General features: G+C 42.0%; 1 protein-coding gene across 3 annotated transcripts in view; it reads left to right on the top strand.

Annotated features, from left to right (window-relative positions):
* hck (HCK proto-oncogene, Src family tyrosine kinase) overlaps positions 1–14,952 on the top strand; it is a 92,358-nt gene that overhangs the window by 57,276 nt on the left and 20,130 nt on the right. For 2 of the 3 annotated variants that reach the window (XM_034172109.1, XM_034172108.1), the window contains exons 3-5: positions 1,742–1,775; positions 3,981–4,074; positions 12,537–12,632. In XM_034172109.1, coding sequence (XP_034028000.1) covers positions 1,742–1,775; positions 3,981–4,074; positions 12,537–12,632 — 224 coding nt within the window. The remainder of the gene's footprint in view (positions 1–1,741; positions 1,776–3,980; positions 4,075–12,536; positions 12,633–14,952) is intronic. The other variant, XM_034172110.1, reaches the window with a different exon arrangement.

The raw sequence follows: 14,952 nt of genomic DNA, 5'->3' as shown, positions 1-14,952 counted from the left end.
GTTAATTCTAGAACAGAATTTAAAATTCTTCTTCTTACTTATAAGGTTTTGAATAATCAGGTCCCATCTTATCTTAGGGACCTCATAGTACCATATCACCCCAATAGAGCGCTTCGCTCTCAGACTGCAGGCTTACTTGTAGTTCCTAGGGTTTGTAAGAGTAGAATGGGAGGCAGAGCCTTCAGCTTTCAGGCTCCTCTCCTGTGGAACCAGCTCCCAATTTGGATCAGGGAGACAGACACCCTCTCTACTTTTAAGATTAGGCTTAAAACTTTCCTTTTTGCTAAAGCTTATAGTTAGGGCTGGATCAGGTGACCCTGAACCATCCCTTAGTTATGCTGCTATAGACAGACTGCTGGGGGGTTCCCATGATGCACTGAGTTTTTCTTTCTCTTTTTGCTCTGTATGCACCACTCTGCATTTAATCATTAGTGATTGATCTCTGCTCTCTTCCACAGCATGTCTTTTTCCTGATTCTCTCCCCTCAGCCCCAACCAGTCCCAGCAGAAGACTGCCCCTCCCTGAGCCTGGTTCTGCTGGAGGTTTCTTCCTGTTAAAAGGGAGTTTTTCCTTCCCGCTGTTGCCAAGTGCTTCCAATCACTGAGAAACAGGGGAGAGCTGACATTTGATATTGTGGTATGCTTATGTATTTTAGGTCAAGGATGAATGTCCTTGTGGACTAATATTTTTGGAGAAAATAGGGTTATTATATTTAAAAAGCGAACAATGGATGTTGATATCATCATTAATCATTCCCTGGTAACCAGACAAGCTCCAAACAAAGGAAATATCTCAAGCTTGCCCATTGTAAAACATGACTTCAACTAAATGTGCCAAATAATAAATACAATTATTCACAAAGCTTTCTCATTTTAATTTCCTGCACTTTCAGTTAAAATCATTATAGAAAATTTGCATAATGCATTACCACCCTTGAAAAATGTCAGCTACCTCTTTCATACACACTACCCAATCTAGAGCCCGTGGATCCCCATGGACAACACGCTAGTTTAATTTATATCAAGTTGTAGAGATTTGCTTTCACTTTGAGTTTAAGGAATATAATCGTTTACATTTTAATGCAGAGAAGCCTGAATTACTTTTTGTTTTCAAAAATAGCATAAACAAAGTGTGAAATACGAGTGGGGTGAATACTTTTGCAAGGCACTGTATACAGAGTGTAATAACAAAGTATCTTTACTGGGTTCACTGGACCATGCAGGGGCAGCTGAAAGACAACAATTTAATCACAATACACAAACTGCATGCCAAAATGAAAATTTTAAGAAAAATATGAAGTTGGGTATAAGCACAGGCTGGGCAATCGACACAGCATCTGTTTTACTTTGCACAAAATAAAGGGAAAAAAAACTAAATTGTTATTTTGATTTTCAAAGTTGATATAACAAAGTACTTCCTACCCCTCTAACTTACTGTAAAATGTCATTTTTTGTCCGCTTTATAATGGACTTTGTATGTTTTGGGGCTGAACTTTACTTATGTCTCTGCTCATTTTTTAAGCCTTGAATAAGCCTTTGCATAACATTGATTAAAAATATGTCTCAACTTTTTTAAATTTACATACAGGTTACACAAATTATTGATGAGCGCAATGAGATTAACAGCTATATACATAAAATTATTATTCAGTTATCCCATTTTTCAACATTTGAATTATTAAACTGGTTGAAATCACTTTTGGTGAGTTGTTGTCTTCTTGTCTTCCTCTTTCTGTCTGCAGGGCAAAATTCCACCTAATGCAAACTCTTCAGATGGTAAGTTAGAATCATTTACAGCCACCCAACACTTGTGCTTGATTCTGTATCAGAATGAGTGAATGAGGTGTGTTTCTGTAGTTGTACAGAATGTCATGTAGGTCAGTGCTGGTTCAACAACGTGAACAACATGAGATGTGAGAAAGAGGAAGATGTTTCACAATCCATTCCAAATGCTCAGCACACAGAACTCACACACACCCAGCAGTACTACAGATATAACAAGGAAGCTGGTTACACAGTCAAAGTACAGTCAGTCAATCATTAAACACACTGTGTGCACTTAACCCTCAAGCAACCGAGTGGGGTCATTTTTGACATTGGTTATATATTTTGATGCACCGTTTTTCTAATTTTAATAGTCAAAAGTTTCCTATCATGAATTTGTCAATCAATTTGTCCTGCATTTGCTTATTCAAGTTTGTAAGGATCGGCCGAGCCATGTGGCAAGTACACAGTAAATTCATTCATTCATTCATTCATCTTCTACCGCTTAGTCTAATTAAGGGTCACGAGGGGCTGGAGCCTATCCCAGCAGTCATAGAGCACGAGGCGGGGTGCACCCAGGACAGGACACCAGTCTGTCGCAAGGCCACAAATAGACAAACAAACACAGACACACCCACACACACACCTACGGACAATTTTAAAGATTCCAATCCACCTAACCCGCATGTCTTTGGATGTGGGAGGAAACCGGAGCACCCGGAGGAAACCCACGCAAACACGGGGAGAACATGCAAACTCCACACAGAAAGGCCATGGGAATTGAACCCACGACCTTCTCGCTGTGAGGCAACAGACACAGTAAATTTTGCAGAGTAAAATACAGTATACTCTGCCAGGATAACATTTGATCCCAATCCAAATAGAGTTAAATACGCTCTATTACAGAGTGAAATCAGCTCTACCATCTTGTCAAATCGAGTTTTTCTACTCCAGTAAGAGGCATTCACAGCATGATAGAATTGATTTTACTCTGCAAAATTTACTGTGTATAATCCAAACTTGTGCAGGGTCACGTATGTCCCCGGGAGAAGATCTATGAGATTTTCGACATTATAGCTTCAGACGGCAGGGTTCATACCAGGATTTTTTTCACAGCATAGGAGGGAACTTAGCGGGGCATAGCCATGCGACGAGCGTTGGACTCACGAGTATTGTAGGAGGGTCCAGAGGCATCCCCCACCCAGAAAATTTTAAAATTTATAACCCATTGAAGCACTATTTCATTTTGCATTTTGAGGGCCACTTTGTGTTACTAACGCGGGCATTAAATAACGTGTCAACTGTGCTGGCGAGAACCCTGGATGGTATTGTAATTTGCCAACTCTAATCATTATATTTTACTGTTTTGCAAAGAAGCATGGCTAACAGACCCAGAATAGCAAGATTTGCAGCTGCACAAGCACTGAGACTGATTCTTGATGCCCAGAGTGAGGATGAAAATAGCTCCATTGATGGAGATGAGTCAGCATCAGACAGTGAAGATGTGTTTTGTTAAAGTATTGGCATATTGCTAGTCACTGGTTCTTCTTCATTTTGATGCTAATTATCCTACCACATTGTAATACATATTTTACTCAAAGAAACTTTACTTTTTATGATTTATTGTTTTCATTTTTGATGCAGAGAAAAAAATGCAAATAAATAAAAGTTAACGTGCATTTTTCAAGATGTAACAGGCAAGGGTTGTCTAATTAAACGTAATATTGTTGTACTGGTGTGGGGGGTTTTTGTCAACTTTTAGGTTAAAAAAAATCAGATTCCATACCTTATTATATCAGATGATGGACAAATATGTTAGAGAGTGAAATAAATATGAAGAACCCTAAAACAATCATTTTTATGGAAGTATTCCAATGTAATGTCAATGGGGTCATAAATGACCCCACTCGGTCATATTAGGCGCTAAAATAACTTGGTCGCTTGAGGGTTATAAAAAGAAGCAAGCCAGCCAGACAACCATATGAAGACTTTTTTCTTTTCTTTTTTATTAGCCAGGAAAAGCAGACATGATCTCAGCTTGATTTTTTCTGAAAATGTCCTGTTCCAACTACAGGCATATTAATAGGCAACTCTTCTGATGGTGCTAAAAATCGCACTTAGTCATTGTAACTTTTGCATGAGTAATTTTTTGCACTGTGCAGCCTAGTGTCAGTATGATCAATGCAAGTCTTGTTGCTCTTTTCTATGTCACTGAAGCAGAGACTATTGCCATGGCACTATATGACTACGAGGCCATTCATGATGGAGACCTCGGCTTCAAGAAGGGCGACAAGCTCAGAATCTTAGAGGAGTGAGTAAAATACAGATTGCACCCACAATTGCACCATCTGCTTACTGCATTAAAACAGCAACCAGAGGTACCCACAGCAACATGTGTGCCTCTGCCAAGGTCCAACAGACCCATGGCACCTCCTGAAAGAAACCATCTGGAAGTAAGTGAGCTGCCACAGCAGGTGAAATGTGGGCGTCTCCTTGACTAACTCCAGCCACTGGGCTGGTCAACACAGAGGCACTTGGACCATATGCAGAAAAAAGTCCTGCATGTCTGGGTTTGTTATAAGGAATGATCTTATCAACACATGCATGAGAGGAATTTGAAGCAGGTGTGGTTGAAGACATGTAGCTTGAAGACAGCTTTTTTGCAATACATATACATCTGTATCAGTCTTCTTCTTTGTCTTTCGGCTGTTCCCGTTAGGGGTCGCCACAGCAGATCAATCGTTTCCATATCACCCTGTCCTCTGTATCTTCCTCTGTCACACCAACCACCTGCATGTCCTCCCTCAGCACATCCATAAACCTCCTCTTTGGCCTCCCTCTTCTCCTCCTGCCTGGTGACTCCATCCTCAGCATCCTTCTCCCTATATACCCTGGGTCCCTCCTCTGCACATGTCCAAACCATCTCAATCTCACCTCTCTGACTTTGTCTCCAAACCGTCCCACCTGAGCTGTCCCTCTGATATGTTCATTCCTAATCTTGTCCATTCTCGTCACTCCCAAAGAGAATCTCAACATCTTCAGCTCTGCCACCTCCAGCTCTGCCTCCTGTCTTTTTGTTAGTGCCACCGTCTCTAAGCCGTACAACATAGCTGGTCTCACTACTGTCTTGTAAACTTTCCCCTTCACTCTTGCTGATATTCTTCGGTCACAAATCACTCCTGCCACCTTTCTCCACCCACTCCACCCTGCCTGCACTTTCTTCTTCACCTCTCTACCACACTCTCCAGAGGTGTATCTGTATCAGTCTGATCATTTTTATTATAATCATATAAACCCTTCATGTGGACAGGGATGCTGGTGTCCCAGACCGAATGGTCCACCCCTAAAAATCAGTCCATTTTTTGCATCTGCACATGCGTCATTTCGGACCACAGCAGCACATGTGAGACAGAGTCTCTTCACCCAAAGCGATCAAATGGATTAATGGGATTATTAACCATTAGGTGATCAAGGTAAAACCTCTTAAATCATTCTAAAGTCAGTTTTAAGCAGAAATGAGGCCATTTTAAGCAGAGACGAGGCGAAATTCCATGACGTTTTGAAATGTTCAACGTGCAGTGAATGCATCAGCTAGCATTATGTTTAAGCCCCGTTTACACATAGACGGTAAGAGCTCCTGGAAGCGTCCCAGAAGAGTTTTTGGCCGTCTTAAGGATCAAACGCCGTTGTCAACGCCGGCACTAGGGGGCGTGGCTTAGTTCCGGCTTTACTGGGAATCGTCGAAAAAATTATTCAACATGTCGAATAATTCCGGGAGCGCTCCCGGAGAATTCGCGTGACGACTGAGACAACGCGAACAACGGCGTTTGATACTTTTTAATTGCCATGTCATCCTGCCCCTTCCTGTAGTGCCGCAGTTTACACCGCCGTAATTGACGGCCGGCGTTGTATCCCTAACCAGCGGCGTGTAAAACGGCGATAGAACCCACATCGGCGTCCTCAAAGGCATTTTAACCGGCGACAGAGGCAGACAAAACGGCGGCGCTAGCAGACAGTACGTCATTCTAAACGCCACCTCCCGGTTAACAGCGTTCCAAACGGCTGATAGGCGGCGGTCAATATAAAAATGCTAGCGCGCATGCAGGCCTCTCACTCGCGGCCAGCTCCAGATATTTTTGCAGTGAAGCTCCAGTATGCCTCCTAAAGAAAATTGGCAGCGGCAAGGACTTACCAAGAGGTCTGGTTCAGAAGCAGAGGGTAGCCCTGTAGTGGAGACAAGCAACACGTTGAGGAGGGGAAAAGGAAAGGAGAATAAAAGGCTGAGAGATGAGCTCCCTACCCCTGAAGTGACAGCTGCTTCAGCCTATTATACTCTGGGAGCGGTGCCTATATGCAAAAGTTCCTGGAGTAATGCAGGATTTGCCTGGATAAATCCAGCGGTACACAGGGCATTATCGGCGGCAGCAGAACACCGCCGTTCTCACGCGTGTCTTAACCTGCGATTGTAAAGGATAGAACTGGGTATTAACCCCGTTGCCTGACGTGTGCCGGATGCTACGGTATCAAAACACCGCTTTATTCGGCGGATTTAGCGGCGTTTTATCCGCGCTTTTGCGGCTAGTACGGTGCTCAAAACGCCGGCGAAATGCTCTGCCCCTTTCCACCGCAAAAACAGCCGGAACTACCGCGAACTTCAGTCTACGTACTGCCCGCCGACAAAACCATCTATGTGTAACCTGGGCTTTAGCCGCGGCGCTCTGATCGCTTCCACCACGTTTTATGATGAAATAATGCTGAATTTATGTGGAAATGATTGTTGTACTAAAGCTTCAAATATGTGTCACTGAGACAGATGGTGACTGGTGTGCAGTTTGAAGCAGAAATGAGGTGTTAATCCGTGAACCGCATCATCAGGGGGACCAATTTTTAGGGGGCGACACTGGTAACGAGTTAATTAGTAATGCATTACTCTAATCTGACCGCTTTTTTCAGTAACAAGTAATCTAATGCGTTAATATTTCCTAATCAGATTAAAGTTACTTCTCCAAGTCACTATGCATTACTATTATTTGTTTATTTTTATACAGTATAAATCAGGGGTGTTCAACCGGTCAATCACAAAGATAGTGTGGGTCGATCGCAGCATTAAAACTGACCTGTGGGCAGATCAGCTCTGAGTTCAAAAAACAGTTGTCACCTCTCAAAGCACTGTGATGGCAGCATACCTCCACTGAGCTTTACTAAGACATTTTTACACTTTTTTTTTTCTTTAAAACTCTGTGCCACTTTGAGCGTCCTCACTAAAAACAAGATCACAGCACTTAATTCAGATCACACCTGATCGTGGTCGACTGGTGCTTTAAGAGTTTAAATCATCACAGCGTTTCATTACTCAGGTCTGTGATGGCCTGAACAGATCTGATCAGTGGACCTGAAAGCAGCCACTCAGTGCTTTAAAAGTTTAAAGTCACAGCCCTCCATTCATTCACGCCAGCATTTACCACAGCCAGTCCACACATCAGCATTCTGTACACAATGAAAATAGTCCACCAAGATAAAAAATGAAAATAAAAAATAAAATAATGTTAAATTACTGTTTCTGATGCACACCACATGGTGCAGTACTGACCAGAACCACTGGGTGTAAACGGGGCTGTTGGCATACACTGGATAATCGTGAAGGTATGACAGCTGCGTTAATTTATTAGACGTACAACAGCATGTGCCAGCGTTTTTAATAGAGCAGGCATACGCTAGCTAAATTATCAAGGTGTTACAGGGCCTTTAAATCAATTATTAAAACAAATTTTCCACTATTTGTATTTTTAAGAATGCACACAAGCTGAATAAAATCTTATATTTGCTGTGAGTTCAAGTTTAAATAAACTGTTCAGAAGGTGAGGGTTCCGAAGATTTGCTGTTTTAAGTATTCTAAATGTTGTGTTTAATTTTGTCTGAGTCTCTTCCAATAACATGTTTAATCCTTTCATTTTCATATAATTGATAATAAAACAAATTTTTTTGAAAAAAATATAAAATACTACGAGGTCTGTCCAAAAAGTAATGGACCTTTTTATTTTTTTCAAAAACCATATGGATTTGAATCACGTGTGATTGCATCAGCCAAGCTTGAACCTTCGTGCGCATACGTGAGTTTTTTCACGCCTGGTGGTTGCGTCATTCGCCTGTGAGCAGGCTTTGTGTGAGCAGTGGTCCACCCCCCTCGTCGGATTTTTATTGCAAATAAATGTCTGAACGATTTGGAGCTTTGCTGCATCAATTTTTTTCCAGAAACTGTGAGAGCCCTCCAGCTGGACACCATTCGGAAAATTAATATGGCTTTCAGGGACGATTTTATGGGGATTACACAGATTAAGGAGTGCTCCAGACGATTTAAAGACCGCCCACAGCGTCTGAGAGCGTGCCGCGCCCCGAGCGCTGATCGACAGGCTCAAACCCCGCTGAAACAACCAGATCATTTCCAACGTGAAGGCTTTGTTGATCCGGGACGTGGTCTGACTTTCACAAAAAGGCAGAAGATGTGGACATCAGCACTTTTTCAGCACATTCCACTGTTACAGAAGTTTTTTTCATGGAAAAAGAAGCGGAGGATTGCCCCACCGTGCCGCTCATGGCCGGGACAAAACCACCTCCGTGTTGGTCTCACAGGACTGCTTTCAGGTGGCTTTCAGATGGCTTTCAGATTTACGTCGTCTCACTAGCACAGGAATTGCGGAAGACGTGGACATCAGCACTTTTTCGGCACATTGAGACAGACGTGTGGAGGAATTCCGCGCGTCAGGACGGAGCCGCATGGCGCAAAGCAACGCCGTGATGAAGCCTCACAGGACATGTTGGGGCATGTCCAGCTCATGCTCAATTTCTCGGCTATTCACACGACTGAAAAGCAACCGGAATCTGTCTGAAAGCCATCCTGTGAAACCAACACGGAGGTGGTTTTGTCCCGCGCCATGAGCGGCACGGTGGGGCAATCCTCCGCTTCTTTTTCCATGAAAAAAACTCCTGTAACAGTAGAATGTGCCTGAAAAGTACTGATATCCACGCCTTCTGCCTTTTTGTGAGAGTCAGACGACGTCCCGGATCAACAAAGCCTTCACGTTGGAAATTATCTGGTTGTTTCAGCGAGGAGTCAGCCTGTCGATCGGCGCTCGGAGCGCGGCGCGCTCTCAGCAGCTGTGGGCGGTCTTTAACTGGCTGGAGCACTCCTTAATCTGTGTAATCCCCATAAAATCGTCCCTGAAAGCCATATTAATTTTCCGAATGGTGTCCACCTGGAGGTCTCTCACAGTTTCAGGAAAAAATTGATGCAGCAAAGCTCCAAATCGTTCAGACATTTATTCGCAATAAAAATCCAACGAGAGGGGTGGACCACTGCTCACACAAAGCCTGCTCACAGGTGAATGACGCAACCGACAGGTGTGAAAAAACTCACGCATGCGCACAAAGGTTCAAGCTTGGCTGATGCAATCACACGTGATTCAAATCCATATGGTTTTTGCAAAAAATAAAAAGGTCCGATACTTTTTGGACAGACCTCATATATTCAAATAAGAATATAATGTAACATTTCAATCAAAACATAGACCTAAATGACATACAAAGTACTTATCAACTCCACATGTTGATCGAATAGCTTTAATTTGTGCCAAGTGGCTTTTGAATGTTTGTATTGGATCAAAATGTATATGCTTTCTACCTCAAATGTTAGAATGTAAGTCGTCGCCTCACATGTAACTCACATACAACACATTTCTCAACAAACCTAAATGTCCATGACTCACATTATCAGTGGTGGGCACAGTTCTGCTAATCCGCTAACCACTAATTATCAAAGATAATGTTTTCATTATCGGATTAGCTTTTCAGATAACTTTGAAAACCATCACCGGACCATTATCTTCCAATAGGTTTTGGTCCAATAATTTTTAGACCACTAACGTATGTGGTAAACAAAGCTGAATAGCTACAAACATTTATAAAATTTAAAATCAGTTGAGCGCCTACCTGTTAAATGTTTTATAGCTGATGTATAGTTTTACCCTCCATAAACAGAGGAGAATTGTTTCCAGAAGAAACCGGTCACAAAAAAGAAAAAAACTCATTTCTTTTGACCCCATAGCACCCAAGTCATCCAAGAGGCATACAGTTTTATGGTTAAAATTTTAACCAAACTAATTTCGGACAAGTTATTTAAATTAACGTCATGTCTGAGTTTTATAAAGAGAAAATATCATATATATGTTTTAGTTTTAAGGTAATGTGCTAATTTTGAAGGTTTTAGTGTGGAGATGCTGTCCCCAGGTGCATTATGGGTATGGGTACATTCACGACAGAAGAAGTGCATTTGAGACGCTCTGATCAGGCTCCACACAGACAACAGCATTAAACTGTTTGTATATTGTGCCTAAAACATTCATGAATATATTCTCTGAGTTTATAGACGTTATTGTGTTTGTGTTTTCGTTTATTAAATTTCACGCATCTTAAACGTAGCAGGCACGGATTATCTGGAATTTTGTTTTGGCAAGTTTTCACGGTCTCTACTGCCATCTACTGGCCAGTAGTGTTCATGGCAGTATTCCCCCTAAAGTTGGGCAGACACTGTACAATGTTTTCAATCACTGTACTCAGCTACAGCTCAAACTGTATGACAAAACCACACGGTGTAAAAGTTCTTACACACATTGTATGTTCAAAAACCACACGTCGGACTCATGTTTACAGAAGCAAAACGTAAACAGAAGCTTTCATTTTTTCTAACTTTTTTTTACAAAAACTCTCGATGGGAGACATCAAAGTTTAAAAAAAAACATTACAAGACTTTACATAAGTTGAAGAAAGGGGGTGGAAAGAAACAGAAGCTGCTCTCCCAAAGAGATGATCACTGTTTATGCTCTCTCCAATTCCGCATTGGTGTTTGCACATGCACAGTGCGAGAGGTTGGACGCTTGTAGCGCTTCAGCAGCGGGATACCCTCATGACAGCCGACCAGAATATCAAACAGGTTTGATCTTCATCTGACCATACAATTGCTGATCAGGAGGTGTTCGTGAGAGGTTAAACGCAACTCGTTACCCCATGTATACTACACGATGCAGGATGCGGGATTAACCTAAAAAACTCAGCGCGATCCAAAAAATTCTCGCACGAGTGAAAAATCAGCTGAAAAAGGGCCAAAACTCACACAGTGTAAGCCCAGCTTAAGTACTGAACATATGGCACCAGTAGATCATGGCAGTGTTCTATTTATTTTGACACTGGTTACGTATATCAGACGGTTCAATCTGATATGTTCAGTGTCAATCTTTTTCTTAAAATAACTGTATTTGCGTGTCTCTTTGTATCTCAATGTCAACCATGTCTTAACAAACGTACACTTTGTCTGTTAGAACTATATAAGAGTAAGTACACCTCTTTGTACAGCTCACCTTCAAACACAGCCTCTTTCACTGATCCATGCCATTAAAAAATATACAGTTGTGCTCAAAGATTTACATACCCTGTCAGATTTTTCAGAGAATATGAACAAAAACACAAAAACGTTTTTTTTACTCATGGTTAGTGGTTGGGTGAAGCCATTTATTGTCAAACAACTGTTTACTCTTTTCAAATCATAATGACAACAGAAACTACTCAAACTACTCAAATGACCCTGATCCAAAGTTTACATACCCCTGTTCTTAATACCGTGTATTGCCCCTTTAACATCAATGACAGCTTGGTGTCTTTTGTGGTAGATTTGGACAAGGCTCTCTGATGGTAAAGCTGCCACTGAATATGTTTCGGACTTTATTTACATCAGTTACAAAGAAATACAAACAATATGGCACTTTATGGTAAATCTGCATGGAGTAGACAGTTCTCAAAACTGAGTGACTGTGCAAGAAGTAGAAGAATGAGGAAAGCCACCAAGACACCCAGACAACCCAGAAGAGGTTATAGGCTTATGTGGCTGTGATTGGAGAAATTATGCACAGTGCAAACTAAGCAGTGCGGGACCTGGTTAGTACTTGGATGGGAGACCTCTTTGGAATACCAGCGGCTGTGTGTGTTTCTCCAGGTAAAACTGGGTTTTGCGTCAGGAAGGGCATCCGGCGTAAAACCTGTGCCAAATACCAATGCGGATCTGGCTGTATCCGCTGTGGCGACCCGAATGAATCGGGGGCAGCCGAATGGACAACATTCATATGCTCTGACAAATGGCCAAAAAAACCTAAACTTCTGCCGGGGTATGTAAACGTTTGAGCACAATTGTAGTATTTAAGTTCAACTTAAATGTCAAGACACACATTGTTTACTTTACATTACTGTTAAAAATGCACTTCCAGTAAAGTGAGTATTGGCCAAACTGGTTATCATTTTCATGTTGAGGAAGCAGGGGGGTTGTTGTTGGCAGCACCTGAAAGTAACTAATATAGTAACTAGTAATCTAACTAAGTTACTTTTTCAAGGAGTGATCAGTAATTATTTTATTTTTTTCAAAGTAACTGTGGCAACACAATGATTACAATGATCATTATGAGAAGAACCCACCCTTCATATAAACATAGTTTATGTTGTTGAAATTTAATTTTGTTCTTCATTTCCCCTCCCCTAACCTTCCACGCAGTGTTAAGAGCATCATTTAATATGTATGTCTCTAATATTTCGAACAAGCAAATGAACAGAGAAATAGAAAAAAACGTTACTGTCCATCGTTGGCAGTTACAGAAGTCAAGTGTTTGCTTTCACTCCAGTATTTGTGCTGATTTATGGCAACCAAAAAGATTCCCACTTGTTCTCTCTCTGCAGGTCGGGGGAGTGGTGGAAAGCCATGTTAATCAGCACAGGCAAGGAAGGTTACATCCCCAGCAACTATGTCGCCAAAGACACTCTGGAGGCAGAAGAGTAAGTACACCTGAAAACACAGGGAATGCGACACTGTGAAGATGGATTTTTTTTTTTGTTATTTTTTTTTTTTTTTTTTGAGCCAAAATTTTTGTCAAGATTAACACAATGATGATAAGGTGGAGGAGAGCATCTTCTCCTGAGTTTTACCACTGGTTGATCCAAAGATGGCAAGACCTTGTAGAAAAGTTGTGGCACCTGTTGCATAGTTTCACTAATATTAACATTTTCTGACAGCGTTTCTAACTAACATACGAGGTCTGTTAGAAAAGTATCCGACCTTATTATTTTTTTAAAAAACCATATGGATTTGAATCACGTGTGATTGCGTCAGCCAAGCTTGAACCCTCGTGCGCATGCGTGAGTTTTTTCACGCCTGTCGGTTGCGTCATTCGCCTGTGAGCAGGCTTGGAGTGAGGTGTGGTCCACCCCTCTTGTCTATTTTTTATTGCGAATAAATGTCTGAATGATTTGGAGCTTTGCTGCATCAATTTTTTTCCAGAAACTGTGAGAGACCTCCAGGTGGACACCGTTCAAAAAATTAATATGGCTTTCAGGGACGATTTTATGGGGATTAAACAGATTACGGGGTGTTACTGCCGCTTTAAGGACGGCCCACAACTGCTGAGAGCGCAGCGCGCTCCCAGCCCCCATCAACAGGTGTGAATGTCCACGTCTTTTCACAATTACTGTGCTAGTCAGATGACATACCGGATCAAGACAGTTTAAAAATGAACGGCACATTTCACTGTTACAGGAGTTTTTGTCATGGAAAGAGAAGCTGCTCCACCGCGCATCGCGGTGCAGCCGCTCGGCGCAAAGCAACGCCATGATGAAGCCTCACGGGACATGTTCTGGCATGTACAGCTCATGCACAATCACAATCGGATATTCACACGACTGGAAAGCAACCGGAATCTGTCTGAAATCCACCTGAAAGCTGTCCTGAGAGACCAAGTCCGAGGTGGTTTTGTCCCACTTAATGAACGGAGCCGTGGCGCGTCCCTCCGCTTTTCTTTCCATGAAAAAACTCCTGTAACGGTGGAATGTGCCGGAAAAAGTGCTGATGTCCACATCTTCTGCCTTTTTGTGAAAGTCAGAAGAGGTCCTGGATCAACAAAGCCTTCACGTTGGAAATGATCTGGTTGTTCCAGCGGGGTGTCAGCCTGTCGATGGGGGCTGGGAGCGCGCCGCACTCTCAGCAGTTGTGGGCCGTCCTTAAAGTGGCAGTAACACCCCGTAATCTGTTTAATCCCCATAAAATCATCCCTGAATGCCATATTAATTTTTGAACGGTGTCCACCTGGAGGTCTCTCACAGTTTCTGGAAAAAAATTGATGCAGCAAAGCTCCAAATCATTCAGACATTTATTCGCAATAAAAAATAGACGAGAGGGGTGGACCACACCTCACTCCAAGCCTGCTCACAAGTGAATGACGCAACCGCCAGGCATGAAAAAACTCACGCATGCGCACGAGGGTTCAAGCTTGTCTGACGCAATCACACGTGATTCAAATCCATATGGTTTTAAAAAAAAATAGTAAGGTGGGATACTTTTCTAACAGACCTCGTAAATGTTTAATTAGGGAATAACCCTGTTGCGTCTGATGATTTGCAGACGTTTATGCTGGATTTTATGGTCGCAAATTGAACTTTACCGGTAAAAAGGAGTTTTACGGCTATTTGCGACCGTAATCCAGCATTAACGTCCGCAAATCATCAGACACAAGGGGGTTATTCCAATTCTAATCCAATTCCAACGTTTGCACTTTTTTTTTCTGTAAGTAATTCGGTCGGCGAATCATTGTGAAAGGGTGTGGTCGGCTCCTCAAAGCTTACCGCCTTTGCAGCAGTGTGTTCATGGTTTGTGGACATCCTACTGGACATCTGAGCTCAGGGCAAGCCATCAGGTTTCTCACTTACATGCACATATTCTCACAATCACACTTGATATGCATGTGTGAGAAAGAGTATACAGTTGTATGCAAAAGTTTGGACACCCCTGAAAATTTTCATGATTTTCCTTTATAAATCATTGGTTGTCTGGATCAGAAATTTCAGTTAAATATATCATATAGCAGACCAACACATTAATATTTGACAAGTGAAATGAAGTTTCTAGTATTTACAGAAAGTATGCAATAATTATTTAAACAAAATTAGGCAGGTGTATAGATTTGGGCACCCTTGTCATTTTATTGATTTGAATACATTTAGCACTAATTGGAACACAAAATTGGTTTGTAAGCACATTGACCCTTGACCTCCTTACACAGGTGAATCCAATCATGAGAAAGGGTATTTAAGGTAGCCATTTGCA

The sequence above is a fragment of the Thalassophryne amazonica genome, chromosome 6 (assembly GCF_902500255.1).
Source record: "Thalassophryne amazonica chromosome 6, fThaAma1.1, whole genome shotgun sequence".
NCBI classification, from domain to species: domain Eukaryota; kingdom Metazoa; phylum Chordata; class Actinopteri; order Batrachoidiformes; family Batrachoididae; genus Thalassophryne; species Thalassophryne amazonica.
This window is presented reverse-complemented; position numbering and strand designations above follow the sequence as displayed.